The sequence below is a fragment of the Capricornis sumatraensis genome, chromosome 18 (genome assembly GCF_032405125.1).
Source record: "Capricornis sumatraensis isolate serow.1 chromosome 18, serow.2, whole genome shotgun sequence".
Classification (NCBI taxonomy): domain Eukaryota; kingdom Metazoa; phylum Chordata; class Mammalia; order Artiodactyla; family Bovidae; genus Capricornis; species Capricornis sumatraensis.
Window position 1 is genome coordinate 8,445,001 of NC_091086.1, and position 22,921 is coordinate 8,467,921.

Below are 22,921 nucleotides of genomic sequence, written 5' to 3' on the forward strand. Positions count from 1 at the left end.
AGACTTTGATATTCACTATTGGAGAGTATCAGTCGGACACGACGGAGCGACTGAACTGAACTGACTGGAGAATGAGCTTTGGATGTCAAGCCAGAGAGATCTGAGTGGGAAATGGGGCATCCACGCTTGGGCACATAGCACTGGGCAAATGCTTTCAGTATCCTGGGCTTCAGTTACCCTTTTATAAAATGGGAAGCCTAATGTCTGTCTAATTTAGAGAATTATTGAGAGGATTAAAGTAATGCATGTAAAGCATGGTGGGTAAAGCCGGTTACATAGTTCAATTTAAATAATTTTTAGTCATGTATATCTCTTCCTCCTTTCAGTTCAGTTCAGTGTAGTTGCTCAGTCACGTCCGACTCTCTGCGACCCCATGAATCACAGCACGCCAGGCCCCCCTGTCCATCACCAACTCCCGGAGTTCACTCAAACTCATGAGGGCATTTTCAACAGAGTGGAATCTGGAAGGGAATATTTGTGTTTCTAACCTTGTCACATGAAGTCAAACAGTTTTAGGACATCCAGTTATTCTGTTAGATCAAGAAACAGATATAAATTTCAAGGAGGATAAGCTTACAAGAACTGACTATAAAAAAATAAAAAAAGGAAGGCAAAGTTTTGCCAGTGAAATAGGACAGCATGACTGGAGTCTTGATCTGAGCCTGCATGGGGTAGAGTGGGAAAGAGTGCTGTGATCTATTAGTAATGTCTGCCGTAAGTTTTGGGTGAGAGCATGGAGAACGCCAATGGTTGACACTCCCATTCCAACCTTACACTTCCAGCTGGGTAGTGGCTTAGGTGGAAGCCCTAATTCACGCCTGCCTGAGTTCAGAATGAAGTCCATCTGGTTTAGTCTCAGCTTTGCCCATGTGAATTCTTGGACCCAAGCTGGTTATTTCTCATGTCTGAGGCTCATCTTGCTTTTGTGAATTGCTTTCTGTGGTTTGCCTAATTGTTCAGAGATGGCATGGCAGTGTCTCACATGAAACGACGGAGAATTTAAAGCCAGCCATCCAAAGAGGGTAGAAAGAGCGTTAAAAACATCTTTCACTGATTGAGTATCAGGCATGAACCAAGCTTTCACATGCAGTGTTTTCAGTCCTCCCAGAGGTCTGCAAGGAATCGTCTTCATTGTCCATGGAGGCTCGTAAAGTTAGATAATTCATCCTTAAGTGTACCTATTCACAGTGGTAGAGCGAGGATTTCAGTCCACCCAGGTCTTCTAACGCCAAAGTTAGTATTCTCTAATCCACAAAGAATGGGTATGGTCGGGGCTTTCTGGATGGGTGGTATGCTCAGAAGTCGCCGTGTGTGCCAGCCCTGTGAACTGGATGAAGGGTGATGATGAAGCGGATAAAGCGGATGGCAGGGTGAGACGGTCCACATCTGACGCTTGTGAACTGGATGCAGCTCAGTTGTGAGTCATGGCCGTTGGTGACGTCGTGCGGATCCATTTGACCCGTTGTCCTTTAGACTGTGATTCTTCATCGTTCTCCGATTTGGTGGTACGAGTGGAAATACACAAGCAACTCTTAATTACAGAGTCTGCTCCCTTGGGCACTCTGATTGTTGCACATGCTAATATAGCCACTAGAGCATCCAGGAAGCAGAGACCTCTGCCTTTTACGTCTCCAGAACCTGAAACAGTAACTGTCACTTAAATACCTTCAGCTGGCACAATGAAAGAATGAATACTAGCTTCCAGTATTTTATGTTTTAGCATTTATTGTGTGTGACACATTGAGCTACAAGCTTTACATATACTGTTAGCTCATATGATTTTTTTTTAATAACAAACACCTTATTAGGCAAATACTCTTCTTATCTCTACTTTACAGATGAGGAAATGGAGGCTTAGAGAGATTGAGTAACTTAATCACAGTTAAGAAGTAGCAGGTTACTTGAATCTAGGTTGTATAGTCCAGAGCTTGAGTTCCTAATCAGCAAGCAAAGTAAGGTTTCATTAAAGAATTGAATCTTTTGGCAAAATGCTAGGTGGTTAAGCAGTAAGCTCCATAAACAGCAGTACAGATGGGCAGATGTCTGGTTTGTAGTCACAAATTCGAGCTATTAAGGAGGCCTCTTTCTTTCCTCCCTTTCCACTGTTCACTATTGTAAAATATCCAAGAGTCTGAAGCAAGGGAAGAATGTGGTTCATTCTTGGGACGTGGACTGCGGGCTGCATGCCGAGCCCGCGGTGGGAGGAGAAGTGAGACTCAAGTGTAATAGCGAGGGCTGGAGTTTCCCCTCTACTTGTTGATGACTGGAATGCTGCCCCCTTCCCACCATCTACTGCATGCTTAGAGGTGGTGTTTGGGAATGCGGGATACATGGAGGATAGGTGGGATTTGTTCCAGAGGGGCTGCTGAAGTCGTACTGACGGCTCACATTTTCCATTCAGTCGTCACATCAACCTTGTAAAGTAGGTGACTTTATTCCCTTCAATCTCCTGATGAAACTGGAGCATAGAGAGTTTGTTTCCCCAAGGACAGGCAGGTGAAAGAGACCCACTTGGATCTGACCTTGGCCTCTTCAGCCAGCCATTTTAAACACTGAGCTCTCTTGCCTCCTGCTAAGCTTCAGGGGCCAGCGCCATTCCGGGCTACGGGAAGCATGGAGACATGTGTCTCCCAGAACCTGTTGGTCCCTCTTCCCTTGCCTTGATGATGATTCCCAGGGTTACCAGCTCTGGTGAAGTCCACCTGAAAGACCAGTGACAGGGGTGAATGTCTGGGGAGAGTAGGTGTACTTTCCTCAGGGACAGCTCAGCATCTCTAGGAAGACTGCTTCTGGTCAGATATGGTGAATCCCCGTGGCGGTGTCTGCCCAGTTTCCAGGGACCTTGACTGTCCATCATTTGACTAAAATAAAAGGACTGTCAGTTGGTGGGATGGGAATATTGTCAGGGCTCTTGAATGAGGAAGACATCTAGTGTTCTAGTAGAACTTTGCATCAATGCAAGATACATTCTTTTGCACTAGAAGTCTGTCTGCTGGCACCAATACTGTGCAGTCTTGCTCTGGGAAGGAGAGGGAGACAAAGAGAGACCAAGAGAGTGAGAAAGAGAAAGACAGAGGGGGTGGGCGAGAGAGAGAATGGTAGATGAGGAGTCTGGAAACAGAAGATAAATCCCCTTCGAGTTTGAGGGAGTGCAGCTGTGTGGTTTTGATTTTTGCTGTTATTCTTAAACATTTGCTGTGTGCTCGCAGCCCAGGATTATCAGCTCTGGTGAAGCCCTTCTGGATAGCAATCATCACAAGGGTTCTCCTATGACTCCTCTTGGGACAGTAAAATCACTACTGCTTGACTGGGGTCTGGCTCTCTTCTTGAGTGCTGTACCTGGCGTCTGGCAGAGGGACTTGGAACTGATGAATCATCTGGGAAATTCACCTGGAGCCACGTTACAAACTAATTACTGATCTGGAAAATGTTTTCCTGGTGGCCTTTCTTGCAACCCTTATGTTTGTGGTGAGAAGGACGCTTGAGGCATATCAGAAAAATGATATCTTCTTTCAAAAGCCATCCTTGGAGGGCTTCCCTGAGGGCTTGGTGGTAAAGAATCCACCTGCCAGTGCAGGAGACACAGGTTTGATCCCTAATTGGAGAAGATCCCCATGCCTCAGAGCAGCTAAGCGCATGGCCACACTATTAAGCCTGTGCTCTAGAGCCTGGGAGCCGCAGCTACCCCAGCCCTCACACCCTGGAGCCCGTGCTCCGCTCCCAACAAGAGAAGCCTGAGCAGGGGTCGCCGCCTCGCCTGGGCGCAGGCAGAGGAAAGCCCTGGCAGTGTGGCGATGCGGCGCAGCCGAAATAAGCGCACACATTTAGGAGTCACCCTCTTAACGGGGAGGCTTTTCATCCGCTCCTCCCTGAGTCCAGCCTTGTCTCCTCTGTCAGAACTTCCCCGCCTGCCAAGATGGGCGTTTTCCTAGAGCAAAGTAGAAGGTAGCAGAGCACACTGGCCAGAAGCCAGCTGGGGAGAATCAGGTGCGTATCTTTGCTGTGTGGCTTATTGAAAGTGCAGCGTGCTCAGTCGTGTCCGACTCTTTACGACTCCATGGACTATACAGTCCAGGGAATTCTCCAGGCCAGAATACTGGAGTGGGTAGCCTTTCTTGCCAGCCCAGGGATTGAACCCAGGTCTCCCGCATTGCAGGCAGATTCCTTCCCAGCTGAGTCACCAGGGAAGCCCAAGAATACTGGAGTGGGTAGCTTGTCCCTTCTCCAGTGGGTCTTGCCGACCCAGGAATCTGACCGGGGTCTTCTGCACTGTGGGCAGATTCTTTACCAACTGAGCCATCAGCGTGTGGCTTATTAGCTGTATGTATTCTGGCAAGTTATTTTACCTCTCTAGCGAAATGACAGTATCTATTCCTAGAGCAGTTGTAAAAATGAAGTGATATCATGCTTGGATAAAGTTTCCACTGATGGTTTGCTACTTTGATTAAAATATATTAATCCAAATATATATTCATATGCATGTATATATATGCACACACACATGCATAAGAATACCTCTGTTGTGTTTTTCTTAAATATTATTTATGATATAAGGATATATACTATGAGATGGGGCTTCCCTGGTGGATCAAACAGCAAAGAATCCGCCTGCAGTGTGGGAGATCTGAGTTTGATCTCTGGGTCGGGAAGATCCCCTGGAGAAGGAAAAGGCTACCCACTCTAGTATTCTTGGAGAATTCCAAGGACAGAGGAGCCTGGTGGGCTACACTCCATGGGGTTGCAAAGAATCAGACAGGACTGAGTGACCTAACACTTTCATGTTTTCCCACTGTGAGATGAAAGTGATACAACAGTAGTGGTTTATGTATGATGGCAGTATTAATGAGAGGAGAAATATTAACAACAGTGGAACAACATGGTTCCCAGAAGGCCAACGGGTCTAGAAAGCCAGGCTGTATCTAGTTCCCAGGCCTCAGAGACTTGCAACAGATGGAGACCCCCAGTGGGCCTTGCGGCTGAGTTCTGCCTCTGGGGAGTGCTCAGTGGCAGCACCTGCTGAGCTCACCTGCTGTCCCTCCACTCAGGTGTGTCCGGGCTGTGTGAAGGCAGGCCCCCTGAGGACTATAACAGCGGACTTGGCAAACTTCCCGTCCCCTTTGGGAAAGAAAGCCACAGGCCTGCCACTTGTCTGTGAGGCCAGCTGGGTCAGATGGACTTTTAAAATTCCACAGCTGACTTGACAATACCCTTGTAGTCTCAGGATGTGAACCACTCAGTTTGTTTTACTTTATCACTAGCCCGGGGCTGGGAGGCTGGCAAGACGGGCTTCTGAAGTAACCCTTGTCCCAGCCTCGTCCAGCTCCTGCTCACTCACAGCTGAAGCACTGAAGTGTGAGTGTCCATAGAGATGCCTGGTGACTGGGCTCTACAGAACCTCTCCAGAGCCCTGGAATGCCACGCAGCGCTGGAAAGCCAGCAACTTTCTGCAGACACCGGAGTCCTGGTTTTCCCTGACTTGCCAAGGATTTCATTTCTGTTTTTGTTCCCTCACTTTGGTCTTAATTATGGTCTTAATCGATGAGCCCGCAGTAGTCTTTATCCAGGCACTGGGTAGTGAGGGCTGGCTGATGTCAGAGAAGTCAGAAGGGGGAGATACAGCATGCATACTTTTGGAGGCCCGCTGTGTACTGGGCATTACAATAGGTGCAAAGTATGCTTTATTTGCCATCATTCCCCTCTCTCATTTGCCCCACATGAAAATGCTGAGGCTTGGGGAGTGAGGAGACGGCCCTAGGTGCTTGCAGGTGCTGGGTGGAGCACTGGGAATCCCCCTACCTCAGCTCCCTGCGGGCCTAGAGTAAGGAAGGAACAGTTGGTTCGAATGCTTACACCAGCCTTTATCAGGGCACGTGCCTCACCTTGTGGTATCTCTTTAGGATGAGGAGATTGTAAGCTGGCAGCCCGTGGAGAAGTGCAGCCTGCAGGGGTGTTTGATTTGGCTAGCAGTGGTGAAACAAGCGAGCAAGAATGCCTCGTTCTTTAGAGTGTGGGTTCCACACACCTGATCACTTCCCACTGGCCTACGCTCTTCTGATTTCACTTCTGTCTGCTACTTGCCCAGCCCTGCAGGCATCTGCTTTTGCTGTATCTTGATGTTTCCTGACACAGATGACCTGACCAACTAGGCTGGAAGGCACTGTATATGATAATTGCCCGGAGGAATGTCATAGTGCAACTTAGCATACTAAAATTCAGAGAAGTTCTGCCAAAAAAAAAAAAAAAAAGTATCAAAACTAAAAAAATGCACCTTACTGGCTTATCTTTGCTTAAACCAAACTTTCCCCTAATTGTTTGATTGCAAATCCTTTCCCTCCCACGGAATACCTAACACCATCCTATAGTGCAAAGGTGTCCCAATAGAGCCTAGTTTTAGAAACATTTGCTCTGGAATCTTGTTATCTCTTGTCATCTTGATTTGAAGAATAAAGAGTAAATCTTCAGACATAAAATCCAATAACTGTAAAGAAAAGGTCTGACACATCTGACAACATACAAATTAAAATCCTTCTGTACAATGAAAGATATGATAAAGCTAAAAGAAAGCAACAGTTAACCACAGGGGAAGTAAAAGAAAATTCTTGCAAAATATGTTACTGCAAAGGGGTTAATATTAATGATATATAAAGAATTCCACACCAATAAGAAAAGAAATCACCCAAAAGAAAAATGGAGAAAGAATACAGGCAAGTAGATAGTAAATATTTGCATATGTGCTCATTCAATATGTCCAACTCTTTCCAACCCCATGGACTGCAGCCTGCCAGACTCCTCTGTCTGTGGAATTTTCTAGGCAATAATAGTGGAGGGGGTTGCCATTTCCTTCTCCAGGGGATCTTCCCAGACCACGGATCAAACATGCATCTCTTGTTTCTCCTCCATTGACAGGTGGATTCTTTACCACTGTGCCGATAGTAAGTATAGTTGTTCAATAAATATAGAAAAGGTGCCCACCTGCACTAGACCCAAAGAGTTGCAGATAATAGCTGCAAATTATATATCAGGGTGACAAAATCAAACAGATTTGCATACTAGTGTTAGCAAGGTTGTAAGTTTAAGGAAATTGATTACTGCTTCTTTCTAAGGTAATATGACAGAGTCTCCTGAAACATATATGAACATACATTTGTGTGTACATTTGCACACGTGTACGTACCTCTGATGCACTGGCTCCTCTTCAGCAGTGCATCCATCCCATTGGGATTCTCAGAGACACACAAATGTATGTGTTCAATATTTTCTGCCACTTATTTTACGATAAAGAGAAGCTAAAGATAGTACGGAAAGTGTGACAGTGGAAGTGTTAGTCACTCGGTCGTGTCTGACTTTTTTGCAACCCCGTGGATTGTAGGCCACCAGGCTCCTCTGTCCGGACAGTTCTCCAGGCAAGAATACTGGAGTGGGTTGCCATTTCCTTCTCCAGGGGATCTTCCCCACCCAGGTATTGAATCTGGATCTCCTGCATTGCAGGCAGATTCTTTACTGTCTGAGGTGCCAGGGAAGCCCAAGACAGCATGGAGTCCATTAGTAAGGAGAACTTGGTGTACCCACATGAGTCTTGTTATGCAGTGGTGAGAAATGAAGAGTGCACTCTATGAATTGATGGCAAAAATCCTGGTGGTACATGGTTAGCTGCAAAAAGCAAGTTACAGAACTGTGTGATCACACACATATGCGTGCACAGGCACATACGTGCAACACACACAACACACACAAGTTCATGCATAGAAAGCAGTCAGGACTCATTGCAATGTTGACAGTGACCCCTTCTGAGCTGAGCAGTAGGGATTAGGGCAGAGATGGAGATACAGGACTTCAGGGATAATTTTCATCCTAATACTTGTCTGAATTTTTTAAATAACAAACATAAGTCTGATGTGCAAAATTCATAAATAACAAGGAGAATAAGCATGAAGGCAAGGAGAGAGAGAGAGATGCTATTAGAGCGAGGTGGGCGTGTAGCTTGAGGGTTACAAGGAGTGGCTCTGTAAGCAGCCTGTCTGTGTTTAAAGTCTGACTCTCCCACTTGCTAACTTTGTGACCTAGTTATTAAATCTTGATGCCCTAGAGGTTCCTGATCTATGAAAATAGTGTGTCCCTTGTAGGAGGAAATAAGGTTTAATAAAATTACCTAACAGCATGGTGTCTTCTCTGAGAACTTTCAGTGGAGCATAGTCACAATGGTTATCCACGTTCACTAAGAAACTCAACTCTATATGGCTGGGAGGAAGAGTTTGTTTAAAAAATAATAATTTTCACTGTTTTAATTTTGGTTTAATTGTAAAACAGTGATTGTTGTTGCATTAGTCACTTAGTCCTGTCTGACTCTTTGCGACCACCTGGACTGTAGGCCCCCAGGCTCCTCTGTCCATGAGGATTTCCCAGGCAAGAATACTGGAGTGTGTTGCCATTTCCTTCTCCAAGGCATCTTTCTGACCCAGGGATCGAACGCGTGTCTCCGACACTGGCAGGCGGATTCGTTACCACTGGGGCACCAGGGAAGCCCTAAAGGATGATACTTATTGACTAGAGAACACTTAGAATATGCAGGAGAAGAGAGTGAAGAAAATACGAAGGGCACACACCTACAGATTTTTAAACATTGTTTTCCACATAGGTGACTTACAACTCTTTTTGTAGAAATTACCGTCTACTCCATTATTTAGCAAATGGTGCTGTTTTACGAGGCCCTGGGTGTGTTTCCCACCTCTGGATGCATCAGTTACCTCACACAGAGGGAAAAAGGCCATCTGCCGTAATGCCCAGTTTTCCTAACCCAGCTAGTAGCTGCAGAAATGTGCCCACAGTTGTTCTCAAATTGGTCAAGGAGAGAAATTAGAAATAGAACTCGGTCCATACCATCCTTACCACCAACAGTACAACTCAAGCACGCTGTCTTCCAGTGATGATAGAAGTTGCCCTTTACACAGCATCCATAGTGTGCCTGGCTCTCCGCTGGATGCCTCATTTATATTATTTTAAATCTTTGCAATCCTGAAAAATAGGCATCATTTCCTCTCGTTAACAGACAAGGAAAATGAGAAATTGGAGGGGTTAAGTGTTTTGTCCAAAGTCACATGGCTACCAAGGAGTAGAACCAGAATTTGACTGTAAGTGTATATAACTTCCAAATCCATGATTGTTCTACCATGCATTTCTAGGCCCTTGAAGATAGAAGAAACTCACATATCTAAGGTTTCAATCTACATGAGGGTTTGAGTCACTGTACCAGTACCCAGCGGAGAAGGCAATGGCAACCCACTCCAGTACTCTTGCCTGGAAAATCCCACGGGCGGAGGATCCTGGTGAGCTGCCGTCTATGAGGTCACACAGAGTTGGACATGACTGAAGCGACTTAGCAGCAGCAATAGTACTGAGGATGTAGGCTCCTCCTTCCTTGATCTGTGTCCTGTTGTAAAGCATCCTTGCCACCAGGCAGAATTGTTGGCAGAGTCATTGGCCGTGGGCATAACTCACGTTTATTTTACTTTCTACCTAGGTGGCAGCTTTGAAATATATCCCATCTGTCCTCCATGATGTGGAAACCGTCTTTGATGCAAAGTTACTCAGGTGAGAGCTGATGCTGTACTTTCCTGGGCTCTGGGCCAAGCCAGGGATGCAGAGAGAGAGGAGGGTTCTTGTGGGGAATTCCAGACGGACACTCAGCATGGGGAAAGAGGGGCCAGGCCTGGCGGAACTTCCTCCAGGGGCTTCAATGTGGGATTGTTACGTTTTCGTTTGTGTCAGATTTGGATAAAATAAGCATCTTTTTTGATTGATACCAGTGATAAAGAATTGTATCATTGATATCAGTCCTTGGTGGCTTAAAGAATCCACCGGCAATGAAGGAGACATAGGAGATGTGGATTGGATACCTGGGTCAGGAAGCTCTCCTGGAGGAGGAAATGGCAACCTACTCCAGTATTCTTGCCTGAGAAATCTCATGGATAGGGGAGCCCAGTGGGCTCCAGTCCAGGGGTCAGACAGGACCGAGCACACGCGCATGCACAATGATACAGAATATGAAACATTTGTCTCCATTTCACCTGGGCTTGAAGGTTTTGGGGGTTCCTGTGTTTGCCCTGTAAGCTCTGTGATTACAAATAGAGAACCACCGATACATACTTAATGGCATAATGAGATGGGCTCCCCTTCACTTTTTCCTCCTTCACTCCATTCCTTTCATGAGAGCAGCACATTATTTCAATATGCTTAAGCCATTTAGGGGCATCTGAGCCAGATATACCCTCTTCTTCCTTCTCCCAAATTTACTTAAGTTGCAAGATAGCATATAGACCATTTAAAAATTTTGGGGGGCCATGTTTTGTGGCATATGGGATCTTATCTCCCTAACCAGGGGTCGAACTCATACTCCCTGCCCTGGAAGGCAGAGTCTTAACCCCTGGACTGCCAGGAAAGTCCCTAAAAACCCTTTATATTGGAAAACTTTTAGGTTTAGAAAAGAGCTGCAGAGATAGTATATGGAGAATGCCTACATGCTTCTCACTGAGCTCCCCTGGTTGTTCACGTTTAGACGACAGTACAGTCACCGAAGCTAAGACAGTAACATTGGCGTGACTCTATTCAGTGCTCTCCAGACTTTATGCAGCTCTCATCAGCTTTTCCACTGTTCACATGAAGATTTCTGCTGGCTTCTCATTCTTCTGCTCTCAGGCTGAATGTTGTCCTCTTGGGGAAGCTACCTCTGAATATTGTAAATAAATTAAATTCCTCCCTTAACCCCTGTACCATTACAACTCCCTATTCATTTCATTGTGTATCTGGCCCTGTATTGATTTGCTTGCTTTTGTGTTGTACATTGACCTTCATTAGAATGTAAGTTCCATGCCAAACGGGACCAAGTCTGTTTCTATTCTATCCCCTCTGCCCTGCACATTGCCTGTCACATATTAAATAGATGCTTAATGAGGATTTGAAAGAAATGAACACAAAGAGCTTATTTTGGAAAGCTGACAGGGGTTATAATTTTTTTTCAGTGGCATTTTTATTTTCACTCTATTTGGAAAGAGCTGTCTTCTTTTTCATATTCCAAACTTGTTCTAATCTATAACTTTTCACAGTTTTTTTTTTTTTTCAATTAGGACATTTTTAAGATATCTAAAGCATTACCAAGTATAAAACATTAGAAAAATAAAATGGTATGGAAATGAAATTAGAACCTGGTTTTAAACCCTTGTTTCTTTGATCCCTTAACTGTGTAACATTGGAAAAGTTAATCTTTTTAAACCTTACTTTTCCCACTTGGAAAATTGAGATGAGCATTGGATCTGCCTTATAAACCTGTGATGTTTCCACGGCACAGTAGATGTCAAGTGCAAAACATGTACCTGAGGTTGGGGTTCTTGCTGTTATTTTCCAATTTTCACAGCTTTTTGAGTGCTGTTGGTATCAGTATTCAACACTGAGACCAAGTACACATGTTCACTGCAGGCTTATCATGCACGGGGCAGGGGGAGGGGTGGCAAACGGAGCAAGCTGTTCGTTGTTTCTGCTTCCATGGCCGACAGGCTGGGGAAGGACTGTGTCAGGAGGTGGCAGGCGTTGGTCTAACGGCTTCCCTGTGCTCCTGTTTTTCCTGCCCTTAGCCAACTCCTCTACGAATTCTACACGTGCATCCCTCCCGTGAAACTCCAAAAGCAGAAAGTCCAGTCCATGAATGAGATAGTGCAGAGCAATCTCTTTAAAAAGCAAGGTGAGTGTGAAGTATCTTGGCTGGTGGGGGCGCATGAAGCCCCAGTGCCCATCACATGCTATGCAGTTACCAAATGTTTCTTCTCTCAGGCTAACTCCCTTAGTCTGAATGAAGGGGGAAGTAGAAAGTAGCTGACAACTTAAATATCAGAATCGAAACTAATTTAAAGGTAACATAGGCTGTACTATTTGTTTTTCCTGAGAAGGTTTAATAAGAGGCCTGATTTGGAGTCATTTTCATATAATTTTTGTTTTCAATTTGGCTGTGCCATGTGGAATCTTAGTTCCCCATTCAGGGATTAAACCTCTGGCCCTTGCATTGGAAGCAGAGTCTAAACCTCTGAAGCACTAGGAAGTCCAGTCTGGAGCTATTTTGCTGTGAGGTCTGCACTCTGCCTGAGAGGAGGCAGATTAAATTGCCAGTCCCTTCACAGAGGCATCAGTGGCTCTGGGCTCCTGTTGTGTTTGCCTCCAGGGGCACTCGCTGCGTAAGCAAGCAAACACGTGTATACTGTAGAGCCCCCCGGTCTCCTGTTGCTGCTTTCACAGGAGCGTGTTACCCCGCTTCTCTGGATGTTGCCTGTCTTCATGTAACGGCATTTCCTGGAGAGCAGGGAAAGACAGTGGACTTGTGCAGCGGCCGCAGTCAGAACTCACCCAGACCGATCTTGGTAACCGTCAGTCCCCAACCAGCACCCCCAGCCTTGGGGCTCCCTGTTTTTGAGGCTGATGAGCTGGATGGCCCCGCATCCTCCAGCTATGAGTACATAGGGCTTATATGTTAATATTCATAATTTCCTGACACCACTCCTTCTTGTGAGATTGAAAAAGATGACTTTAGAGGGTCAGTTCTGTTTTCTGTACCCTCAGCTCAAGGCTTTCCAATTGAAATTCCTTTCTGTTCATGCTGGTGTCAGTGATACAACGAGAAGCAACCTGTGCAAGGAACAAGGAGTCTTAGAAAGCAGAGGATCATTCGTCACCCATCTGGGATTTATTCAGAGTGAGGCTTGAAGATTTATGTAAATTGCTGGGTTATCACAGAAACATTCAGGAACCACTTCATTGTAAAAATTTTCTTCCCCCTAATGCCTGGTTAACATGGTGCATCCAAAATTGCTGTCTGAATCCCATCCCATTAAGAGTAGGAGAAAGGCATGGGAAGAAAGATGATCTTGTGATATTTATTCATGCCTAGAGTTTGCTGACCATTTAGTGGATGTGTGACATGGTTTATTTGTGCAAAGTGGTTTGTGCAGGTGATTGGAAACTAATCTTGCGAAGAGTTGTTATATGTCTTATCTTACTGTTTAGCTTTTTTTTTTTTTTTCAAGTGAGCCTTTCTCAGGTTTCACCTTCTGATTTCCATGTCAGAATGAATCGCCCTCATGCTGAAAGCATTGAAGTATGCCTGCCCCTTCCTGCCCTGGCAGTCCCTCCCTGATTTCAGGCGGTGTCCCTGCAGAGGTGAACCGAGTCCCGCCTGAGGGGCGTGGCGAGGGCGGCTCTTGCTGCATCTGGTGCTGCACAGGCAGCAGGGAGCAGAGCCGCTCGGCTCCTTTCCAGTGTTCGGAGCTGCTGTCGTCAGGGCCCCCGCTCAGCGTCGAGGCCAGGTGGAATGTTAGCGCGGTCCTGGTTTGGGCATGTGGCGTCAGTTCCAGCCTGCTGGGAGTCAGAGTAATTCCTTTACTGGAGTCGCATCTCCTGGGCTGACGGTGGCCCCTAGGGTCAGCATAATCACAGGCTGGGCCAGACAGCTGCCGCCCACCAGTCCTGCTGCGCCTCTGCGTTTGAGTCAGTAAAAACCCTCTGATTAATACTAAGTGACAGAAGGCCAGCCCCAGGGTACACAGTTACAGAAGAAATGCAAGATTCTCACCTACACATATGTACAGAGACTAGAGGTAGGTGAAGGGAAAGCCCATTAGGGAGCCATTTTAAAGAGGCTGCAGTGCATAATTCATCAAGCCATCCTTAGTTTAGGTGTGGAAGCAATGTGGTCCTATGCACAGCTGAAGGGTAACTCCTCTTCCACTGTTTATTTGCTAAGTGAGCCCTCTGACAAAGGGATTTCCCTGGTCGTCCAGTGGCTAATAACTCCACACTCCCAATGTGGGGCCTGCTTCAGTCCATGCCACTACTAAGAGATGCACGCTGAAGCTAAAGGTTCTGCGTGCCTCAACTAAGACCCTGTGCAGCCAAACAAATAAACACATAAATAAATAAATATTTTAAAAATGATCTGAAAAAGAATATATATAGATATATGTATAATATAGAATTGAGTCACTTTATATACACCAGAAACTAATACAGGTATAATACAACTAAGTATCAGTTCAGTTCAGTTCAGTTCAGTTGCTCAGTCATGTCTGACTCTTCGCGACCCCATGAATCGCAGCACGCAAGGCCTCCCTGTCCATCACCATCTCCCGGAGTTCATTCAGACTCACGTCCATCGAGTCGGTGATGCCATCCAGCCATCTCATCCTGGGTTGTCCCCTTCTCCTCCTTCCCCCAATATCTCCCAGCATCAGAGTCTTTTCCAATGAGTCAACTCTTCGCATGAGGTGTCCAAAGTACTGGAGCTTCAACTTTAGCATCATTCCTTCCAAAGAAATCCCAGGGTTGATCTCCTTCAGAATGGACTGGTTGGATCTCCTTGCAGTCCAAGGGGCCCTCTAGAGTCTTCTCCAACACCACAGTTCAAAAGCATCAATTCTTCGGCACTCAGCTTTCTTCACAGTCCAACTCTCACATCCATACATGACCATTGGAAAAACCATAGCCTTGACTAGACAGACCTTTGTTGGCAAAGTAATGTCTCTGCTCTTGAATATACTATCTAGGTTGCTCATAACTTTTCTTCCAAGGAGTAAGCGTCTTTTAATTTCATGGCTGTAGTCACCATCTGCAGTGATTTTGGAGCCCCCCCAAAATAAAGTCTGACACTGTTTCTACTGTTTCCCCATCTATTTCCCATGAAGTGATGGGACCAGATGCCATGATCTTCGTTTTCTGAATGTTGAGCTTTAAGCCATCTTTTTCACTCTCCTCTTTCACTTTCATCAAGAGTCTTTTTAGCTCTTCTTCACTTTCTGCCATAAGGGTGGTGTCATCTGCATATCTGAGGTGATTGATATTTCTCCCGGCAGTCTTGATTCCAGCTTGTGTTTCTTCCAGTCCCACGTTTCTCATGATGTACTCTGCATAGACGTTAAATAAGCAGGGTGACAATATACAGCCTTGACGTACTCCTTTTCCTATTTGGAACCAGTCTGTTGTTCCATGTCCAGTTCTAACTGTTGCTTCCTGACCTGCATACAGATTTCTCAAGAGGCAGGTCAGGTGGTCTGGTATTCCCATCTCTTTCATAATTTTCCACAGTTTATTGTGATCCACACAGTCAAAGGCTTTGGCATAGTCAATAAAGCAGAAATAGATGTTTTTCTGGAACTCTCTTGCTTTTTCCATGATCCAGCAGATGTTGGCAATTTGATCTCTGGTTCCTCTGCCTTTTCTAAATCCAGCTTGAACATCAGGGAGTTCACGGTTCATGTATTGCTGAAGTCTGGCTTGGAGAATTTTTAGCATTACTTTACTAGCATGTGAGACGAGTGCAATTGTGCGGTAGTTTGAGCATTCTTTGGCATTGCCTTTCTTTGGGATTGGAATGAAAACTGACCTTTTCCAGTCCTGTGGCCACTGCTGAGTTTTCCAAATTTGCTGACATATTGAGTGCAGCACTTTCACTGCATCATCTTTCAGGATTTGAAACAGCTCAACTGGAATTCCACCACCTCCACTAGCTTTGTTCAGTGATGCTTTCTAAGGCCCACTTAACTTCACATTCCAAGATGTCTGGCTCTAGATTAGTGATCATAATTGATTGTAAATCAACTGTCCTTCAATTAAAAAATAAGCATAAATTAAAACAATAACCCTAAGGGAAACTTCAGCCCAGGCTCCTCTTTAAGTCTTCAGGTTCCAAATGAAAACACTCTGATTGCATATGCACGCACTCACTGGGTGTCTGTGGCTCTTGGGTGAAAGTCTCTTTTATGCCCTGAAATAAGGTGAGTGTGATTCCTTGGCCAGGTCTGAACTAGAATGAAATCCCTCCTGTTGTCCCCCCTGGGAGGTGTCCTGTGCCTCAGAGAAACAGTTTACTTTGAGCCCGTACTTACTTAACTGCCAGATGTGCAGACTGCCTGGAGTGTTGTCGGTGACATTAGCTTGTACTCACAGCCTTGAACACTTGTATTGACATCAGGACAAGGAGCCAGGAGGCTTTTAAGCACTTTCCAAACTGTTGGCAGACTAGCCTATTGGCTTCTCTTCAGGAGGATCCGATGGAAAAGAGGGAGAAGGTTTATTGGTTAAGGGCTCTGGTTCTTGGGTTGGATTCCTGGGTTCAGCCCCTCATCAGCTGGGTGACCGTGGGCAATTTGCTTAACCTCTCTGCTCCTCAGCAAACTCATCTGCAAAATGGGAAAAATGATAGCAATATCTTAGAAGATTGTTATGTGGGCTGACGAGACCAACAGTGCATCTAAAGTGCTTATCAAAGCAACGTTATATCTCATACTTAAGTGAGCGCTGTTATTACTGGTGGTGTGGTTATTATTTCTGCCTCTCCTTTCATTTTTCCAACTTCTAACCTTCAGATTCTTTGCAATAAGGGCGTCCCTTCATAGTTGATAGTCACACGAAACCCTAAGTTACGTTTCCTGGTTTCCCTGAAAGCTGTATGTTTTTCTGTAGGGTCTGAGAAACATAGGACTTAATGAATAAAAAGGCCTTGGTGTGTATGCACTTCCTATCCTGGCTTTGAATGGTCTTTCCAGGTTTTGTCTCATTTCCCTAGAGTGTTTCTGTACAGGGCCCGGGTGACGTGAACCCAGCATCACAGGTCAGCATGAGATGTTTGTGGTTTCTCGCCTCGTTATTTGCCTTGCCGTGGGCCTCAGTATAGCTACACGGTTTGGGACGCTTGACAGTCACCCTCTATGATGGTTTGCTCCTTGTGTGCTGAGTCGCTTAGTCATGTCTGGCTGTTTAGGACCCCAGGGACTGTAACCTGCCAGGGTCCACTGTCCACGGGATTTCCCAGGCAAGAATACTGCAATGGGTTGCCATGCCCTTCTCCAGGGGATTTTCCCCACCCAGGGATGAAATCCGAGTCTTCTGCCACCTGAGGAGCTCCTTGGGGCTATTTTAAGATATGTGCACCTGCAAGCGTACACACACACACTTTTTAAATCTTCCTTCTTTCATGGAGGCAATTAGCCTCCATTTGTCTCAGCATTTACTTGACCTGTGACCCTGAGTAAATTTCTTACTCCTTTCAAGCCTCAGTTTCCTCATCCGTAAAGTGGGAATAACCAGAGAGTGTGCCTCACTGGGTAGTTGTGCAGCCTCAGTGGCATAATGTGACCTGTTGTCCTGGGGTGTGAGGGCGTCAGGGGTCACCAGCAGCCAAGGGCTTTCAGGGAGGGGCTCGCCCTGTGCGAATGACTTCAGGATTCAGTGGGAGGAAAACTGGGAAACTGATGGAGACGAATTTCCTGTTGTCTCCAGACTGGCCTGGTCGTGATGCTGGGAGAAAGGATGAATAGGTATGCCCAAGAAAACTCTGAGGGGAGTCTGCGAGAAAACCAAACCTTCTGTGCCTTTGGAACAGATTTGTCCCTGTGAGAACCTAATCTCTAAGTAATGTGTCTTTTTAGTCTGATGCTAATCAGATGTGCCATCTGCTTCAGTGTAAACTGCTTTGGGATCCACATGGCTGGCTTTCCTCTATTTCCAAAACAAACAGGGACAGGGCGGGGCCAGGAAGACAGGGAGACAGAGAAAGAGACAGAGATCTGACAGAGATCTGGAAACTCTTCCAGTGTTTATTTTCAGCGAGTGGGATTTTCTTTGGAAACGTCATTGAGAAGTTGCTCTCTGAACTCAAGCATCCCATTTTTCTTTTATGAAGATGTGGTTTCCTTCTTCCCCCCTCTTTTTATCCATGGCCCACGGTACCTGGAGCTGCTGCGACGCCCGTTCACAGTGGGTCTCTGTGGTGGGAGGGGTGGACACCCCTGTCCAGCACCCTGAGAGGGCGGCTTTTTTTTTTTCTAATTATCACATCACTGCAGCACTGGCTGGAGTGGAGAAAAGTCCTCTCTCTCTAACAGTTATTATTTTGCTTGGTGAACTTAGGTAACATCTCTGAGCCTCCAGGTTGCGCATCTGAAAAATGTGAGTAGGGATGTGGACGTTAGAATATGAACTTTTGATTTAGGAAATCCTGGCTTGATCACTTACTAGCTGTGTTCCTTGAACAGGTAACTTCTTTGAGCTTTCATTTCTTTAGCTATGAATTAGAATAATGCCTATTAAACAACTAGCAGAATGCCTGACACAGATGCCTGACACTTATTTAATAAAGACATCTACTGCCTCAACTGTGTGACAGAAATAACCACAAGAATAACAATGACATCAACAGCATCCTAAAGGGAGAGACATATGACCATTCTCGAGCCAGACATCCTGGAATGCAAAGTCAAGTGGGCCTTAGAAAGCATCACTACAAACAAAGCTAGTGGAGGTGATGGAATTCCAGTGGAGCCATTTCAAATCCTAAAAGATGATGCTGTGAAAGTGCTGCACTCAATATGTCAGCAAATTTGGAAATCTCAGCAGTGGCCATAGGATTGGAAAAGGACAGTTTTCTTTCCAATCCCAAAGAAAGGCAATGCCAGAGAATGCTCAAACTACAGCACAGTTACATTCATCTCACACACTAGCAAAGTAATGCTCAAAATTCTCCAAGACAGGCTTCAACAGTATATGAACTGTGAACTTTCAGATGTTCAAGCTGGATCTGGAAAAGGCAGGGGTACCAGAGATCAAATTGTCAACATCCATTGGATCATAGAAAAAGCAAGAGAGTTCCAGAAAAACATCTGCTTCTGCTTTATTGTCTATGCCAAAGCCTTCACTGTGTGGATCACAGCAAACTGTGGAAAATTCTTCAAGAGATGACCTTCAAGACCACCTGACCTGCCTCCTGAGAAATCTGTATGCAGGTCAAGAGGCAACAGTTAGAACTGGACATGGAACAACAGACTGGTTCCAAATCAGGAAAGGAGTATGTCAAGGCTGTATACTGTCATCCTGCTTATTTAACTTATATGCCGAGTACAACATGTGAAATGCCAGGCTGGATCTTCATCAAGCTGGAATCAAGATTGGCGGGAGAAATATCAATAACCTCAGATATGCAGATGACACCACCCTTATGGCAGCAAGTGAAGAAGAACTAAAGAGCCTCTTGATGAAAGTGAAAGAGGAGAGTGAAAAAGTTGGCTTAAAGCTCAACATTCAGAAAACTAAGATCATGGCATCTGGTTCCATCACTTCATGGCAAATAGATGGGAAAACAATGGAAACAGTGAGAGACTTTATTTTGGGGGCTCCAGAATCACTACAGGTGGTGACCAGTCCATCCTAAAGGAAATCAGTCCTGAATATTCAATGGAAGGACTGATGCTGAAGTTGAAACTCCAATACTTTGACCACCTGATGCCAAGAACTGACTCCTTGGAAAAGACCCTGATGCTGGGAAAGATTGAAGGCAGGAGGAGAAGGGGATGACAGTGGATGAGATGGTTGGATGGCATCACCAGCTCAATGGACTTGAATTTGAGTAAGTTCCAGGAGTTGGTGATGGACAGGGAAGCCTGACATGCTGCAGTCCCTGGGGTCACAAAGGGTCGGACATGACTGAGTGACTGAACTGAACTGATGTATAATCTGCTATGTAAGACATATATTTGTGACCCCATGGACTGTAGCCTGCTAGGCTCCTCTGTCCATGGGATTTTCCAGGCAAGAGTACTGGGGTGGATTGCCATTGCCTTCTCCAGGGGATCGTCCCAACCCAGGGATCGAATCTGCATTTCTTACGTCTCCTGCATTGGCAGGCAGGTTCTTTACCTCCAGTATCACCCGGGAAGCCCATATAGGACATAAACATATACTAAATACTTACAGTGTCCGGGTTACATAGGTATAATTATCCCCATCTTATAGGGGGCAAACCAAGACCTAGAGAGTCAAGTAATTTTACCCCAATAAGACCAAAGGTATGACGTATTAGGATATTAGTATACTGGGCTATGTGATTCTGAAGCAACAAATCAATCTCTAAATATCAATGGTCTATTTCTCTCTTGGGCAAAGTCTGATAAAGATCATGAAAGTCATACCCCTTTTGTCCCTTGTGAAGCTATGCCAGTGGTACCCCTGACCTGTCTGCAGCAGGGAGGAGAAGGAGGGAGAAAGCAGAGCCACGCTCAAGAACCTCAACCTGAAGATGACACCCCAGGATTCCACCCACAGCCCATTGCCCAGAGCCCATGCTGTGTTCCCAGCCCAGCTGTGAAGGAGTCTGGGAAGTGAAGGAAAGCACACAGAGTCTTTGATTACTGTCTCTCTCTGCTGCTCACGGGCAGCAGTGGTGGAGCTGGACTTGGGTGCAAATCATTTGACTAGCAAAGCTCATTTTCTTTCTACTACACCATGCTTTGTTCTTATAGTGAATGAACAGGACGAGATGTGCTCATTTTCTTGTTGAAAATGCTTCATTTTTCATGTTAGAAATAAATGCCTCCTTGCTCCTCCTGAGAGATTTTTTCTTCTTTCTTCCTCACTCTCTGCCCATGGTCCAAAGGCTGGGCACCTCTCTGACGGCTGTGCATAGGGACCTTTGCCTGAGCAGGAGATGGGACCTCTGATGCCAGTGGTTGCTATGTCACTGCAGGTTTTTAAAGCACAGCTTTCCTTCAGTGACATGTGGTATAGGCATGCTGCCTGGGACTTGGCATGCCCACCTCAGGCTGGGCACTAAGGCTCTTGGGAAGGAAAGGGCACTATGGAATAAGCCCTCTTCCTCAAGGGGCATGCTCTCGCCTCCTGACTGGCTCCTCACCTTTCCTGGCACCACACATGCCCTTCCACAATTCTTTCCTTCGTCAGCACTGCCTGGCATACCTTCTAATACCCATGCCCATTCCCTACTCCCAGCCCTAGATACACTAACTAGTAATTCCATTGATCCGTTTAAGATCTTCAGTTTTAGGCACCTGGGTTGTTTTGACTTTTTTAAACTGGAAGCATTTCTACTAAGAACGTTTCTGTACACTTTTTGTAAATGCTCAAGAGTCTCTTTGAGGCACGTAACTACTAGCAGATTTGCTTGGTCATGTGTGTCAATTGCTCAGTGTCCGACTCTTTGTGACCCCATGGACTATAGCCTGCTAGGCTCCTTTGTCCATGGGATTCTCCAGGCAAGAACACTGGAGTGGGTTGCCATTTCCTTCTCTAGCTTGGTCATAGGAAACCTGAATATTTAACTTCAGGAGATATTGCTAAACTGTTTTCCATTAATTTACTCTCCCACCAATAATTCATGAAAATTATTATGTGGATCTGGATTCTCTTCAACACTTGATATAGCCCCAATATAAAAATCTGCCAATAAAATGGATATAAAATATGTCATGCCTGTTTCGATTTGCAGTTTCTTGATCACCAGTGATGCTGAAAACCTTCCCTTGGCTTCTTTGCCTTTAGTGCTTCACATCTATGCCGTGTCTGTCGTGTCTTTTGGCCACTTTGTGTGTGTATGTGTGTGGAGGGGGTGGTTGTATTTTTCTTATTGACTTGCAGGATAGCCTATATATTCTTCATGCTCATGTTTTGCTGATTTTGTGTATTATGAGAAACTTTTCCCTGCTTGCAACTTGTCTTTTCATTTTTACTCTTTTTTCATTTCTTACTCTTAAGATCAATTTATCCATCATTTTAATAGTCAGATCTTTTTGTATCATCTATAAGAAATACTTCTCAATCCCAGTCTGAAAGATTTTCATTTGTAATTTTTCTAAGAATGTCAGTTTTATTTTGGGTACACAAGTCCTTAATCAATCTAGAGAACTTATGTTTTCTGCATGGTGTGAGGTAGAAGTCTGATTTTGTCTTTTTTGCCATTTGGCCACATAGTGTTCCTAGTTTCATGTGCTGGGCCATCTTTTCTTTCTCCATTTCAACGTGATTTTGCATTTCCAAGACATTGCTCTTCCATGGGGACTTGAGGGCAGGGCTGCTGAAGCCTGAATTCAATCCTGGTCCACAGCGTGCAGTTTCTCTGTGCTAGTACTTCTTGAGTGTGGAGGCATCAGGAGGGCCAGGAGAAAGGGGTAGCCGCTCCTTCCTAAAGTGGGAGTGTTAGTCCCTCAGTCATGTCTGACTCTTTGCAACCCTACGGGCTATAGCCCGCCAGGCTCCTCTGTCCATGAAATTCTCCAGGCAAGAATACTAGAGTGGATAGCCATTCCCTTTTCCAGGGAGTCTTCCCAAACCAGGGATTGGACCCATGTCTCCAGCATTGCAGGCAGATTCTTTGCCATCTGAGCCACCAGGGAAGCAGGCCCCAGATTAGGCATCCTGGCAACTATGTCAGTTCAGTTCAGTCATTCAGTTGTGTCCAACTCTTTGTGACCCCATGGACTGCAGCATGTCAGGCTTCCCTGTCCATCACCAACTCCCAGAGCTTCTTCAGACTCATGTCCATTGAGTTGGTGATGCCATCCAACCATCTCATCCTCTGTCATCCCCTTCTCCTCCTGGCTTCAATCTTTCCCAGCATCAGGGTCTTTTCCAAATTATGTACCCAGACATAATCCAGGTTTGGGCCTTCTCAGGTTTGAAAAGATGAGATGGCTTCTTGAAGCCGTCACTTCTCTTTGTATTTGTCTCTTTGGGGCTGTGCTGGCTCTTCTTTAGGGACTTCCCTGCTGGCTCAGAGGGTAAAGCGTCTGCCTGCAACGCAGGAGACCCGGGTTCCATCCCTGGGTCGGGAAGATCTCTGGAGAAGGAAGTGGCACCCCGCTCCAGTATTCTTGCCTGGAGAATCCCATGGGTGGAGGAGCCTGTTAGGCTACAGTCCTTGGGGCCGCAAAGAATCGGACATGATTGAGCGACTTCACTTGGCTCTTCTTCGCTGGGTTGGCTTGTTCTCTAGTTGTGGCAAGTGGACTGCTCACTGTGATGGCCTCTCCTGTTGTGGAACACAGACTCTAAAGTGCCCAGGCTTCAGCAGTTGCAGCTTCTGTGCTGCTGAGCACGGGCTCAG

General features: G+C 45.7%; 1 protein-coding gene across 1 annotated transcript in view; it reads left to right on the plus strand.

Annotated features, from left to right (window-relative positions):
* DOCK2 (dedicator of cytokinesis 2) overlaps positions 1-22,921 on the plus strand; it is a 444,911-nt gene that overhangs the window by 98,538 nt on the left and 323,452 nt on the right. The window contains exons 23-24 of the mRNA XM_068990795.1: positions 9,518-9,588; positions 11,625-11,731. Coding sequence (XP_068846896.1) covers positions 9,518-9,588; positions 11,625-11,731 — 178 coding nt within the window. The remainder of the gene's footprint in view (positions 1-9,517; positions 9,589-11,624; positions 11,732-22,921) is intronic.